The sequence below is a fragment of the Triticum aestivum genome, chromosome 4B, assembly GCF_018294505.1.
Source record: "Triticum aestivum cultivar Chinese Spring chromosome 4B, IWGSC CS RefSeq v2.1, whole genome shotgun sequence".
Lineage (NCBI taxonomy): Eukaryota > Viridiplantae > Streptophyta > Magnoliopsida > Poales > Poaceae > Triticum > Triticum aestivum.
In genome coordinates, this window is record NC_057804.1 from 118,003,673 (window position 1) to 118,017,248 (window position 13,576).

General features: G+C 47.6%; 1 protein-coding gene across 1 annotated transcript; it reads left to right on the forward strand.

Moving 5' to 3' along the window:
* The first annotated feature begins 226 nt into the window (after nucleotides 1–226).
* Nucleotides 227–3,613, forward strand: LOC123094600 (uncharacterized). The gene is made up of 4 exons (XM_044516574.1): nucleotides 227–511; nucleotides 1,096–1,700; nucleotides 1,790–2,574; nucleotides 2,683–3,613. The coding sequence occupies exons 3-4, from the start codon at nucleotides 1,822–1,824 to the stop codon at nucleotides 3,403–3,405; spliced, it is 1,476 nt and encodes a 491-aa protein (XP_044372509.1). The 5' UTR covers nucleotides 227–511; nucleotides 1,096–1,700; nucleotides 1,790–1,821; the 3' UTR covers nucleotides 3,406–3,613.
* The last annotated feature ends 9,963 nt before the right edge of the window (nucleotides 3,614–13,576 follow it).

The following is a 13,576-nucleotide window of genomic DNA, read 5'->3' on the forward strand; positions in this document are numbered from 1 at the left end:
TTTTGAACTGTGATTTGTAATGTATGATTCACGTGTGTGGGCAGGGCCGGCCCGGGGGGGGGGGGGGGGGGGGGGGGGCAGCCGCCCCGGGCCCCCGTCGCACGTAGCCTTTGGGCCTGGGAGGCAGTGACGCTAAACACTCAAGTATTAGGCCTGATTGATTCCCCTAAAAAAGGCCTGATTGATTAGTACGCGTATCATAATAGGCAGCCGACTCCACGCTGAGATGCAGCGAGTCCACGAGAATCGCGACAGGTTGCTGTAATTGTAAGTTTCCTTCTGAGGAGGCCGAGCCGCGACAATCCCTCTCGCAGCCGCCGGACGCGACGCGAGTTGCTGCCGATGGACGAGCCACCGCCACGGTGCAGTACGCCGACAAAATCCACTCCTCTCTCTGGTTTCTAAGGCGCCGGACGCGCCCGCACGCCCGCACGTCGCCAAGCGCCTCCAGATGGAGCTAGACGCAGATTCACACCGTGTTATCATTGAGACGAGATCTGGCCGATCCGAGGTATTTCATATCTCCAATTTATCACTTCTGATGTTCTATAGATTCTGTTCACGTTCGCTCGTCCGTTGCGTCGCATGACGTGATTTGCTCCATGAGTTGATCGTGATGCATCTCATAAGATTCACAAACATATGTATTGAAAAGCTTTATAATCCGTGCGCTTGCATTTGCCCTATTGTGCGCGCAACATGGAGCGTGGTCTGTCGTGCTATATTAGCGTTCTACATGTATGGTGTACATCCTTGAAACCCGGGTCTATGCTAATTGAGTAATTTATTTCATATACATCATGCACATAGCTCGCACTATTGAAGCAATTTTTTAGCATTGTGTGTCATCATGGTGTTTAAAAGGCATCTATCTGCCAACGAAAAAATAAAAATAAAATATTTGATATGAAAATTGATTTTTAGATGCATTTGCATATTAACCTTTCATATGTGTATCAATTATTACTGGTATGTTTTTTATATGAAAGGGCCCTAAATTTTAGGTTCGCCCCGGGCCCCCAAAATCTCAGTACCGGGCCTGTGTATGGGTTGTACAAATTTGATAATCCATATTCACTACTGAATGTACGACAGCTTAAATAAAGGGTTGTTCAGCCTTCATTGACGCAATCGGATACCCCGTGAATTTTATAGAGGGCCGGTCCGGCTGTAGACGCTGTAAATATAGATAAATATTTCTTGCGAGGTGAAAGAATAATACTGGTGTGAAGATCGGCAGAGCGTGTGGGGGAGAGGGAGGAGGGGGAGAGGGAGTACTCACGAAGCCAAACTAGACGAGACGAGACGATCGGGCTACTAGCTAGCTGCGCAGGCAGTGTGTGATGACGTCTGACTGGACCGGTGTACTACGTAAGATGAAGCGACGGGTCTGCTCTCGCCCTTGACCAGACCAGACCAGACCAGAGTTTTCTTCGAGGAGTAGCGCTGGTCTCACCACCTCACACCCGAATCAACGCGTGCACGCGTCTCCACTGCAGGCATGCATCACTGCACACGTTCCAAAGCACGCCAGCACCCAGCTCGGCCCTCCAAAACACTAGCCTAGCTTGCAGCTTCCTCTTCCTCCAACTTCACTCGGTCTCACTCCACAGTCCACTGCTCAGAGTGAAGAAGGGTCGTCTCTTCCGTAGAAACGTCGCTCCCTCTCCTCCATAGCTTGCAGCTTCCTCTTGCCAAATGTAAGTCTCTCTTTCTCTATACATTTTCTGGCATGTTTGAGATCATATATGAATTGGATGTTGGATCCTCACTCCGGTCAATCGTTCAGCTGGGCGCAAGCCCGCCGGTCGCCGGAGATCTATGGCGGACCAAAAGAAACCGACAGACCAGCACAACAAGAGGCAGCGGGTTTCCGAGAACGCCGAGAGCAGCAACAAGAAGTTCAGCATCAAGGAGGTAGTTGGTTCGGGGGTCGCGGGGACGCGGCCGTTGGCATCGCCGAGTCCAGTTGCCAGGGCCAAGCCAATCGCGGTGGTGAAGCCAACGGCCGCTACGGTGGCAGTAACCGGTCCAGTGGCCACCATGGCACCGGCATCGGCGGAGCCCAGTCCGGTTGCCAAGGCGAAGCCAACGGCCGCTACGGTGACAGTAACCGGTCCCGTGGCCACTATGGCACCGGCACCGGCCGCGCCCGGTCCGGTTGCCATGAAGACGCCCACGCCGGCGGCGCCCAGTCCAGTGGTCACCATGGCACCGGCACCGGCGCCGGCAGCGCCCAGTCCAGTGGCCACCATGACACCGGCACAGGAGGCGCCCAGTCCGGTGGCTACACAGACTCCGGCGCCGGCGGAGCCCAGTGCAGTGTCCACGAAGATGCCGGCGCTGGCGGCTCCCAGCCCAGTTGCTATGGCGACGCCGGTGGCCGTGGTGAACCCACCCGCCACGGTGAAGCATGAGCTGGAAGACGGAGGGGTGCTCGTAATCGACGAACAAGTAGCAAGAGCCATGGTAGCCGCGGCACCTGCGGAAGAGGAGTCCGTCATCTTAGAGGTGAAGAAGAAATGGCTTCACTGCGCTGCGTGTCCTGCGCCCCTCAAGCGTCCCGTATTCATGGTAATACATAGACGAACTAACTGAAATTTCCGTTAAAAAGCATGCATGGATTTGTAGTATTTGTTTTGAACTATGATTCATTGACATGCATGGATTTGTGGATTGCAGTGCGGGAATGGACATGTCGTGTGCTGCTCCTGCGGCGGCGGCGGCAATGGCGACGGCGGAGCGAACAAGCACTGTGATTTGTGCGGCCGCGCCACCACCTACACCCGCATCCCCTACATCGATGGCCTGGTCGGCGACTACAAGGTGCAGTGCCCCTACAGGATTTTCGGCTGCGCGAGGTCCATCACCTACCACTCGGCCGCGGACCACCCTGCCAAGTGCGCGTACGCGCCCTGCTACTGCTTCGAGTGCGCGTTCCAGGGTTCCCCGGCAAGCCTCCTGCGCCACCTCACGGAGGAGTCCGGCCGGCATTGTTGGCCCATGGAAAAGATTAAGTACGAGATCTGCCGCCCGCTCGTCGTGCCGGGGTCGGAGCACCGCCTTCTGCTAGTGGCGGAGGAGGACGGCCGAGTGTTTCTCCTGGCCGTTGGCGCGGGGAGGGGCGCCGCCGGCGTCCGCCCCGTCAACATCGTGTGCGTCAGGGGCAATGTCGACGCCGACGCGAGGCCGGTGTACACAGGTGTGCTCTGGGTGGATGGCCCTCCGGCCGCCGCAGGCCACTTCAGGAGCAGCTTCCAGCTGAAAGGCGACGTGGCGAACTGCGGAGTCCCCGGCGAGGTGGACATGGAGCACGGGCGCCTCCATGCGCATGTCAATCCGGAGATGCTGCACGGGGAGTCTAAAGAGATTCATCTGCGCATTTGCATTACCAAGTTCTGGTGAATTAGCTAGCCCCCGAGTTAAGTTGAACTTATCACTGCAGACCGTATTGTCAGTAGTATACGTTAGTTGCTGCAGGCTGTTCTATTTTGCCGTGTGTGCTATAGCTGTCCATTCCCAGTGGCTTTATACATGAACCATGGTTATGCGCCTTCACTAATTAGCACCCGATGATTCGCCCTTGAGTGAAATGCGTTGGAAGGACCCAATTTTTGAGTAGAGGTAATATCGCCCGGACTCATAGAACTCGTCGCACCTATGGTCATCTAACTTGTCTCAAGCGTGTAGATACAGTTGCATACCAATACACGTATGCGGACATATCCATATGTAGACCCCATTTGTCAGTGAGTCGTGCCGTAGGGTGCGTTCTATTTTTACATAGAACACCCACATACAGCGACGAATGTTTTGCACAGAACCCCCTAACATTCTTTTTATTTACAAGAAAAAAGCTGGCCAGTCGTGCAGATATATAAGCAAAAATGAGCATCAAGAAGTTGGGCAAGCATTTCAACCTGGATAGGTCTTTTGTTTTAGGACGCCGATAACTGCCACACGTGTTGCATCTAGTGGGGTTGTGCTGCACGTCCTGTGTGGCACGGAGACGACCCCGCCCGCACGACAGAGTCTGGGCGCACACAGCCACCGCCCGCACGTCCGGTGTGTGGCACAATCGCCCACACGTCCGGGCGATCGACCGCGCTGCCCGCACGACCTAGCGCGCCCGTCGTCTCGGCCTGCCTTCCAACCCCATTCCGACCTGCCGTCGTCGTCTCCTACCTCTCGATCCCCTACCTCCATCGTCTTTCTTCTCTGGTTGCCATGGCAACCAGACCAGATCTCTAGCGCCTCCCCACCCCTTCCCTACCGCCCCCACCCCCCAACTCCGCGACGACGAGCTAACAAGTCGATCTCCGATCTCCTCCTGTTTTCTCGTCCTTCTTCTGTCCAGAAAATTGAAATTGCAGATTGCCCACGAACATGGCGACTAGATCCACGCTGTCATGACAAACACACCACAGATTTGTGTCTATTCAAATTTACCCACCAAAGTACGCCAGATCTGCCATATTCTATCCTAGAGTTGAGCTAAGCTTCTCGGTTGGGTTGGTGCGAGTAGTTGATGCATAAGAATGCGTAGGAATCACTAAAAATAGGGGAAAGAAAGGAGGGATTTGGGTGGTGCATAGAGAGGGAGGAAAAATAATTGCCACATGTTTCTGATGTTAGTTGCCACCTATCTTTGCGGTCAGCTGCCACAATATTGTGTTGTTACTTGCCATCATATTATGTTCGATGTTGCCACCGGTTCAAAATGATAGTTGGCATCCAGATTTTAGAAAAGAGAATGAATGTGCATGTCCTACTTGCCATGATGTGTTGGTTGTCTATGCAAGAAATGTGATAAGATTGCCGTGTTTTCTTGTATGTGCAAACAGTTAGAATGCATTTTGCGGATATTGATGCGTTCTTGTTCATGCAATGACTGAAAACACAGTGGGGAGAAAAAAGAGAGGAAAAATGAATCATGAAGACGACACTGATCCTTGGTTTTCTCAAAGGCCAGAAACGCCCCCTTGGTATGCAGCAGAGTACAATCAACTCATTTTCGCAGGGCCGTTGCTGCCACTGCTGGAGCAGTACGCGAGCATCAGTACGATGCATGATCAAAAAAGGGACAGTTGCCATATTTGTGACGAGGAAGATGGCATTCTACTTATGTCCTACAATGTCATTTTTCACAGGTTCTTATGACACAACAATACACACGGGGATACCATGGCAAGTTTAGGCACGGGGCGCCAAAGCTGACAGATGTACGGGCGACCAACTTCAAGTAGCCAATGTGGCAAATCAAGGTAACGCGTATGGAAAAGAAACAAACTGAAGTGGACATGAAATTAAACTTGCAACGATGGCAAAGACTTACGAGTTGTATGTAAAAACGCAGGGCCTTCATGTAGCACGTGAAAACAGGTGGCAACCATGTACCTGCCATCAACGTTGTACACAGGTGAGGCGTATGAAGTGAATTTGTGGACAGTGATTCAGGAGAATGAACATAGGTGACATTCGGGGTTTCGTGGTGATTTAACAGCGCCAGCTGCCATGCTTGGACAACTGCATTTGCCATGCTTGGACAGGTGCAGTTGCCATGCATGCACAACTGCATTTGCCATGCCTATACAACTGCAGTGCTATTCCTGGGTTGCCATGCCTGGACAACTGCATTTGCCATGCTTGAACAGATGCAGTTGCCATGCATGCACAACTTCATTTGCCATGCCTGTACAACTGCAGCACCATTCCTGGGTTGCCATGCCTGGACAACTGCATTTGCCATGCCCGGACAACTACAGTTGCCATGCCTGGATAGATGCAGTTGCCATGGCAAATCAATTCTAGTTGCCATGCCTAATCAAATGTGATTGCATGTGTCTAAACAACTATGGGTGACAAGTGTGAACAAAAATCTGTGTGGCATGGTTGAACTACTACATGTGCCATGTTGTACAAACTACAGTTGCCATGCATTGACCAACTGCTAAATGATCACATGTTATTATGGTGGAACCACACCAGCAAACATCTCATGGCAAGCTTCACAGTTGCAGGCCAACGCTATTGCAGATAGAGCACATCAAATTGGAATGACAAACCAGATGCGGTTAGCACATGCTGCACAACAAGATAAAAAATATGTGAACTAGCAAAACAATAGTGCATTTGCTTTTGTGGAAAAGCATGGGGGATAGTGGATTTGTCACGGTGGTGGCGTAAAACAACAAAAAATATCGTGGAATTATCATGGCAGATGTCTTTAATGTGAGGACTTAGTCGCGAGGCCAACACATCTATGCGGTAGCTTGAGAGGGGTTGGGCGGAATCGAGATACACAACACAAGACAGGGATTTAGACAGCTTCGGGCCCCGGGAAACATCATCCAGTAATAACCCTACATGCTGTTTGAGGCTAGGTCTCATTATGACCATGAGGAAATCACCGTAAACCGGATCTCCTAGTTATCTCTGGATCTTCCAGTTATGTCTAACCCTTAAGATTGTCTCCCCCTTGGGGTGCCCTGCCCCTTCTTATATATGTTGAAGGGGCGGGTTACATGTAGAGTCCAACTCGAAAATATACCTCTTATATGCCTATCACTTGTAGGCCCCAAGTCTTAAAAAGGGAATGTAGTAATAGCTTAAGACTTGCTTCAATATGAATGTCACAAGCTTGAAGAAATCCAGGTTGTTCATCTCAATCACCAGTCAGAACTGAGTATTCCATATATGTAGCCCCCAAATGCCGGGTCGTTATGCTTGTAGCTGAAAGTGCGTTATGTCGACTAGAGGGGGGGTGAATAGGTGATTTTTATGAATTCTTCACTGAGGAATTTGCCGGTGAGGAAATTCCTTAGCGAAGAACTATTAGCAGCGGAATAAGTACTCAGAAGTAAGCATAACAGAATACACGCATGGTCATCATGATGAAATGAAGACAAGCACAGAGTACAGAAAGCGTAATCACAGGATAACACAAGATGAAGACAAACAGACTGAAGAAATTGAACTGAGGAAATTGAGAAAGTCTTCAGTCAAAGTCTTCAAACACAGATATGAACAAACACTCAACACAGTGATGAGGAAATGAAAGGGTTGAGGAAATAGAACCAGTTAGGTTGGTGAAGACAATGATTTGGTAGACCAGTTCCAACTGTTGTCTCAGTTGTACGTCTGGTTGGAGCGGTTGAGTATTTAAACTCGAGGACACGCAGTCCCGGACACCCAGTCACTGAGCACGCAGTTCAGGACACCCAGTCCTCACCGTATTCTCCTTGAACTAAGGTCACGCAGACCTCGTCCAATCACTCGTGGTAAGTCTTCAGGCGACTTCCAAACCTTCACAGACTTGGTCACTCGGCGATCCACAATTCCTCTTGGATGCTCTAGACCTTGACGCCTAACCGTCTGGAAGAAGCACAGTCTTCAAAGGTAACAAGCGTCGGATCCATGCAGGATCAATTTCTTCAGTGATGCTCAATCACTTTGGGTTTGTAGGGGTTTGGTTTTGGGGTTTTTCCTCACTCGATGATTTTCGCTCAAAGTCCTCGGAGGATGGGTTGCTCTCAAATGACAAGTGTCAAGTTCTCTCGGAGCAGCCAACCAGCTAGTGGTTGTAGGGGGCGGCTATTTATAGCCTAGGGAGCAGCCCGACATGATAAGACATAAATGCCCCTCAATGATATGACTGTTAGGTGGATAAGATATTTTGGGACAGCTGGCGCGCAGCACAACAACGGTCGGAAATTTGACTCTCAAATTCCTGAGGGCTATCATGTTCCTCACTGTGTAGGTAATTCGCACTGACGAATTCCTAACTCCTCAGTCAGAACAAATTCATCAGCGACCAGAAGAACTTCGTCTCTGCCACTGAAGAAAGTGACTGAACTGTATGAGATTTCCAAAGGCTTCACTCGAAGGGATTGGTAGGTGTAGGATTTTGAGTTGAGCATCACATGGAAAATTTTCCTTAGTATTTCCTCGACCCCCTTTAACAGTACGGTGTTTCCTATGACTCAAGAAAGAGAAAATGAAACTACGAAAACAAAAGTCTTCACGCTTCATGTTCCACAAATGAATACCAAGTCTTCAAGGTCACACCAATTTCTTCACTTTCAAAGTCTTCAGAAAGTCTTGAGAATATCAAAGTCTTTAGTTGAAGAACTTCATTTTTAGGGGTCGACTTTCTCTGTAAATATCAAACTCCTCATAGACTTATAGACCTGTGTATACTCACAAACGCATTAGTCCCTTAACCTATAAGTCTTCAATACACCAAAATCACTAAGGGGCACTAGATGCACTTACAATCTCCCCCTTTTTGGTGATTGATGACAACATAGGTTAAGTTTTCAACGGGGATAAACATATGAAGTGTATACACTGATATTGAGGAATTTGATTGCAAGATATAGAAGAACTCCCCCTGAAGATGTGCATAGTGAGGAATTTGCTTTTGAGGCAATGCACATTTGAAGAGTTGAATCATGGGGATCTCCCCCTATATCTTGTAATTCATACACGCATTTGATATATAATATGAAGAATTTGAAATGCATGATGAAATATGGTGCCTGATGAGATTCAGCATGCGTGCAATGTCATTAACGAGGAATAAGCATGCAGAGCATAATGCAACAAAAGTATCAGCGCACCATCGGGTTTAAGATTACAACTCGATCCAAATAAAAGTTTCAGAAGAACGAGAGTTGTAACTTAAAAAAATGCCCTTAATATAGACCCGCTTGAAGACTAACTCAGATTTCTCCCCCTTTGTCATCAAATGACCAAAGGGATTGAAACTGAGGACTAACGCCCCTGAAGAATTTCAAGTTGATGGAGGAGCGCCAGCGTTGTCGGGGTTGTTTGTTGGAGCAGGGCCTGCCGCAGTGTCGTCCAAATCTTCATACTCATCAGTGTCACGTGATGAAGAATAAGAGCTGGCCACCAAGGAAGGAACTTTGACCTTCTTGAATTTCTTCGGTGGAGGTGTAGACCAGTCAAATTCTTCCTTGAGACCCATATTCTTCAGATCAGCAGCGCTGTAGACATGAGAGAGAACAGCCCAGGTGCGGTTGAAGGTTTCATGGAGGTAGTATTGGTTTTTCTTCACTGCATTGTGTGTTGAGGTCATGTTGTGAAGAATTGAACCAAACTGACGCTTGACCCATTTATGATTGCGATCAACCTTCTGATGCAAACTGAGGAGTAACTCACGGTCAGTCATCACCCTGGGTGCTGTGGCTTGAGGATTTTGCTTGGCTGAGGTATTGGCGGCAGAGTCATGTGTGGCAGAATCGTCATTGGTAGAGTAAGATGCAGCCTTGCAAAATTGACCATCCAAAGGACGAATGCCTTCATCGATCACAGCAGCGGCCTTGCCTTTATCATCAGCTGATGAAACGGTCCGTTTGAGGACTTCAATGGGAGGCAAGTAGATACCATGGTTTAGAGTGTCAGCTTTGTAATTCAGTGAAGATCTTGCCCTGATGAATCTCATGATCCAAGGAGCATAGGGCTTCAGCTCGAATGGTGACATAGCAATATTGGCCAGAGTCCTCATGAAGAAATCATGGAAGTTTATGGGAACGCCATGAATGATGTTGAAAAGCATATTCTTCATGATGCCAACGACTTCTTCATCATTTGAGTCGTGGCCTTTGATGGGACTCATTGTCTTCGTCAGAATTCGATAGACAGTCCGAGGCACATAGAGCAATTCCTTGACGAGGAATTTGGTTCGTGGGGCCTACCTTGGCTTCAATGGCTTCATCAGCACTTGCATATAGTGATTTGAAAGTTCTGGATCGTTGTAGATACAACGAGCATCATCAAGTGGAGGACTGAGTGGTAGAGCACGAAGCAATTCAGTTGCAGGTGCCTTGTAGTGAGTATTTTCAGACATCCAGTCTAATACCCAGGAGTTCATGTCTTCAGCGTCTCCGGTGATGTGCAGAGTTGCATAGAATTGAAGAATGAGTTCTTCATTCCAGTCACAATATCAATGCAAAAATTTAGAAGTCCTGTGTCATGAAGAACACTGAGGACTAGCTCAAAGCCGGGCAGAGACTCCATGTCCACATGAGGAATATGTGCATGATCAAAGACTTTGTCTTTGTTGAAGAGCACTGAGGAATAGAAATTGGCTTGGCTGGCAGTCCAGAAACGCCTCTTCCTTATGCGAGTAGAATCATATGGATTATAATCAGTGAAGAATACATGCTCGGCAAAGAAATCTTCAGCCTTGAACTTCTGTTTGCTTGAGAACGGATTCTTTTGCTTTGGCAGAGGGGTGTCAGTGAGTTGCATCACCATCTCAGGAATCGCGAGCTCGGGTTCTTCAGGCTGAGGAATTTCTTGTTCCTCAATTGGTGCAGTCTGAGGATCAGCAGCAGCAGGTTCATCAGCACTAGTGGCTGGAATTTCTTCATGCACAGAGAGAGTGGGTTGAGTTTCTTCAGAGCCCATTTGAACAGTTGGTGCAGGGGACTGAGGAATCTGTTGGAGCGGGGTGAAGAGAGGAGTATTAGGATGCTGACTTTCCCAAAAGTCATCATTCGTCACAGGTGTGGTGCATCCTATATCCACATCTTCATCTTCAATTTCCTCAACACCAGCCTCTTCAGCTGTGAACTGAGGCATAGGTGAGGAAATGACTGGCGTTGAAGGGATTGCGTCCACTTCAATTTCTTCATCAATCTGCTCTGACGAAGCAGCAGAATGATGTTCTTCATCAGATCCGACTGGGATCTTGTTGGGGAACGTAGTAATTTCAAAAAAATTCCTACGTACACGCAAAATCATGGTGATGACATAGCAACGAGAGGGGAGAGTGTTGTCCACGTACCCTCGTAGACCGTAAGCGGAAGCGTTAGAACAACGCGGTTGATGTAGTCGTACGTCTTCACGGCCTGACCGATCAAGCACCGAAACTACGGCACCTCCGAGTTCTAGCACACGTTCAGCTCGATGACGTCCCTCGAACTCCGATCCAGCCGAGTGTCAAGGGAGAGTTCCGTCAGCACGACGGCGTGGTGACGATCTTGATGTACTACCGACGCAGGGCTTCGCCTAAGCACCGCTACGATATTATCGAGGTGGATTATGATGGAGGGGGTACCGCACACGGCTAAGAGATCCAAGGGATCAATTGTTGTTTTGTCTAGAGGTGCCCCCCTGCCCCCGTATATAAACGAGCAAGGGGAGAGGGGCGGCCGGCCTAGTAGGGGCGCGCCAAGGGGAGTCCTACTCCCACCGGGAGTAGGACTCCCTCCTTCCTTGTTGGAGTAGGAGAAGGGGGAAAGAGGGGGAGAGGGGAAAGGAAAAGGGGGCCGCACCCCTTGTCCAATTCGGACCAGAGGGGGGCTGCGCGCCTCCTTCCTTTCGGCCTCTCTCCTCTATTCCCGTATGGCCCAATAAGGCCCATACCGTAACTCTCCGGTACTCCGAAAAATACCCGAATCACTCGAAACCTTTCCGAACTCCGAATATACTCGTCCAATATATTGATCTTTACGTCTCGACCATTTTGAGACTCCTCGTCATGTCCCCGATCTCATCCGGGACTCCGAACTCCTTCGGTACATCAAAACTCATAAACTCATAATAAAACTGTCATCGAAACCTTAAGCGTGCGGACCCTATGGGTTCGAGAACTATGTAGACATGACCTAGAACTATTCTTGGTCAATAACCAATAGCGGAACCTGGATGCTCATATTGGCTCCTACATATTCTACGAAGATCTTTATCGGTCAAACCGCATAACAACATACGTTTTTTCCCTTTGTCATCGGTATGTTACTTGCCCGAGATTTGATCGTTGGTATCCAATACCTAGTTCAATCTCGTTACCGGCAAGTCTCTTTACTCGTTCCGTAATGCATCATTCTGTAACCAACTCATTTGGTCACATTGCTTGCAAGGCTTATAAAGATGTGCATTACCGAGAGGGCCCAAAGATACCTCTCCGACAATCGGAGTGACAAAACCTAATCTCGAAATACGCCAACTCAACATGTACCTTCGGAGACACCTGTAGTACTCCTTTATAATCACCCAGTTACGTTGTGATGTTTGGTAGTACCCAAAGTGTTCCTCCGGTAAACGGGAGTTGCATAATTCTCATAGTTACAGGAACATGTATAAGTCATGAAGAAAGCAATAGCAACATACTAAACGATCAAGTGCTAGGCTAACGGAATGGGTCATGTCAATCACATCATTCTCCTAATGATGTGATCCCGTTAATCAAATGACAACACATGTCTATGGTTAGGAAACATAACCATTTTTGATCAACAAGCTAGTCAAGTAGAGGCATACTAGTGACACTATGTTTGTCTATGTATTCACACATGTATTATGTTTCCGGTTAATACAATTCTAGCATGAATAATAAACATTTATCATGATATAAGGAAATAAATAATAACTTTATTATTGCCTCTAGGGCATATTTCCTTCAGTCTCCCACTTGCACTAGAGTCAATAATCTAGTTCACATCAGCATGTGATTCAACACCAGTATTCACATCTGTATGTGATTAATACCCATAGTTCACATCGTCATGTGATCAGCACCCAAAGGGTTTACTAGAGTCAATAATCTAGTTCACATTGCTATGTGATTAACACCCAAAAGAGTACTAAGGTATGATCATGTTTTGTTCGTGAGAGAAGCTTAGTCAACGGGTCTGTCATATTCAAAGTCGTATGTATTTCGCAAATATTCTATGTCCACAATGCTCTGCACGGAGCTACTCTAGCTAATTGCTCCCACTTTCAATATGTATCCAGATTGAGACTTAGAGTCATCTGGATTGGTGTAAAAGCTTGCATCGTTGTAACTTTTACGACGGGCTCTTTTATCACCTCCATAATCGAGAAACATCTCCTTAGTCCTCACTAAGGATATTCTTGACCCATGTCCAGTGATCTACTTATTAGATCAAAATTGTATTCCTTTGCCAAACACAAAGCAAGGTATACAATAGGTCTGGTTCACAGCATAGCATACTTTATAGAACCTATGACTGAGGCATAGGGAATGACTTTTCATTCTCTTTCTACTTTTTGCAATGGTCGGGTCTTGAGTCTTACTCAACTTCACACCTTGTAACACAAGCAAGAACTCCTTCTTTGACTGTTCCATTTTGAACTATTTCAAAAATTTATCAAGGTATGTACTCATTGAAAAAACCTTATCAAGCGTCTTGATCTATCTATATAGATCTTGATGCTCAATGTGTAAGCAGCTTCACCGAGGTCTTGCTTTAAAAAACTCTTATTCAAGTATCCTTTCATGCTATCCAGAATTTCCATATCATTTTCAATTAACAATATGTCATCCACATATAATATTAGAAATGCTACAGAGCTCCCACTCACTTTCTTGTAAATACAGGCTTCTTCAAAAGTCTGTATAAAACCATATGCTTTGATCAACTCATCAAAGCGTATATTCCAACTCCGAGATGCTTGCACCAGTCCATTGATGGATTGCTGGAGCTTGCACACTTTGTTAGCATCTTTAGGATTGACAAAAACTTTCTGGTTGCATCATATACAACTCTTCTTTAATAAATTCATTAAGGAATGCAGTTTTGAT

Bases quoted from the DNA above. Each gene is read 5' to 3' on its own strand.
- LOC123094600 (XM_044516574.1), top strand. From the start codon at position 1,822: ATGGCGGACCAAAAGAAACCGACAGACCAGCACAACAAGAGGCAGCGG. The intron at 2,575-2,682 runs GTAATACATAGA...TGTGGATTGCAG, and splicing joins TCAAGCGTCCCGTATTCATG to TGCGGGAATGGACATGTCGT.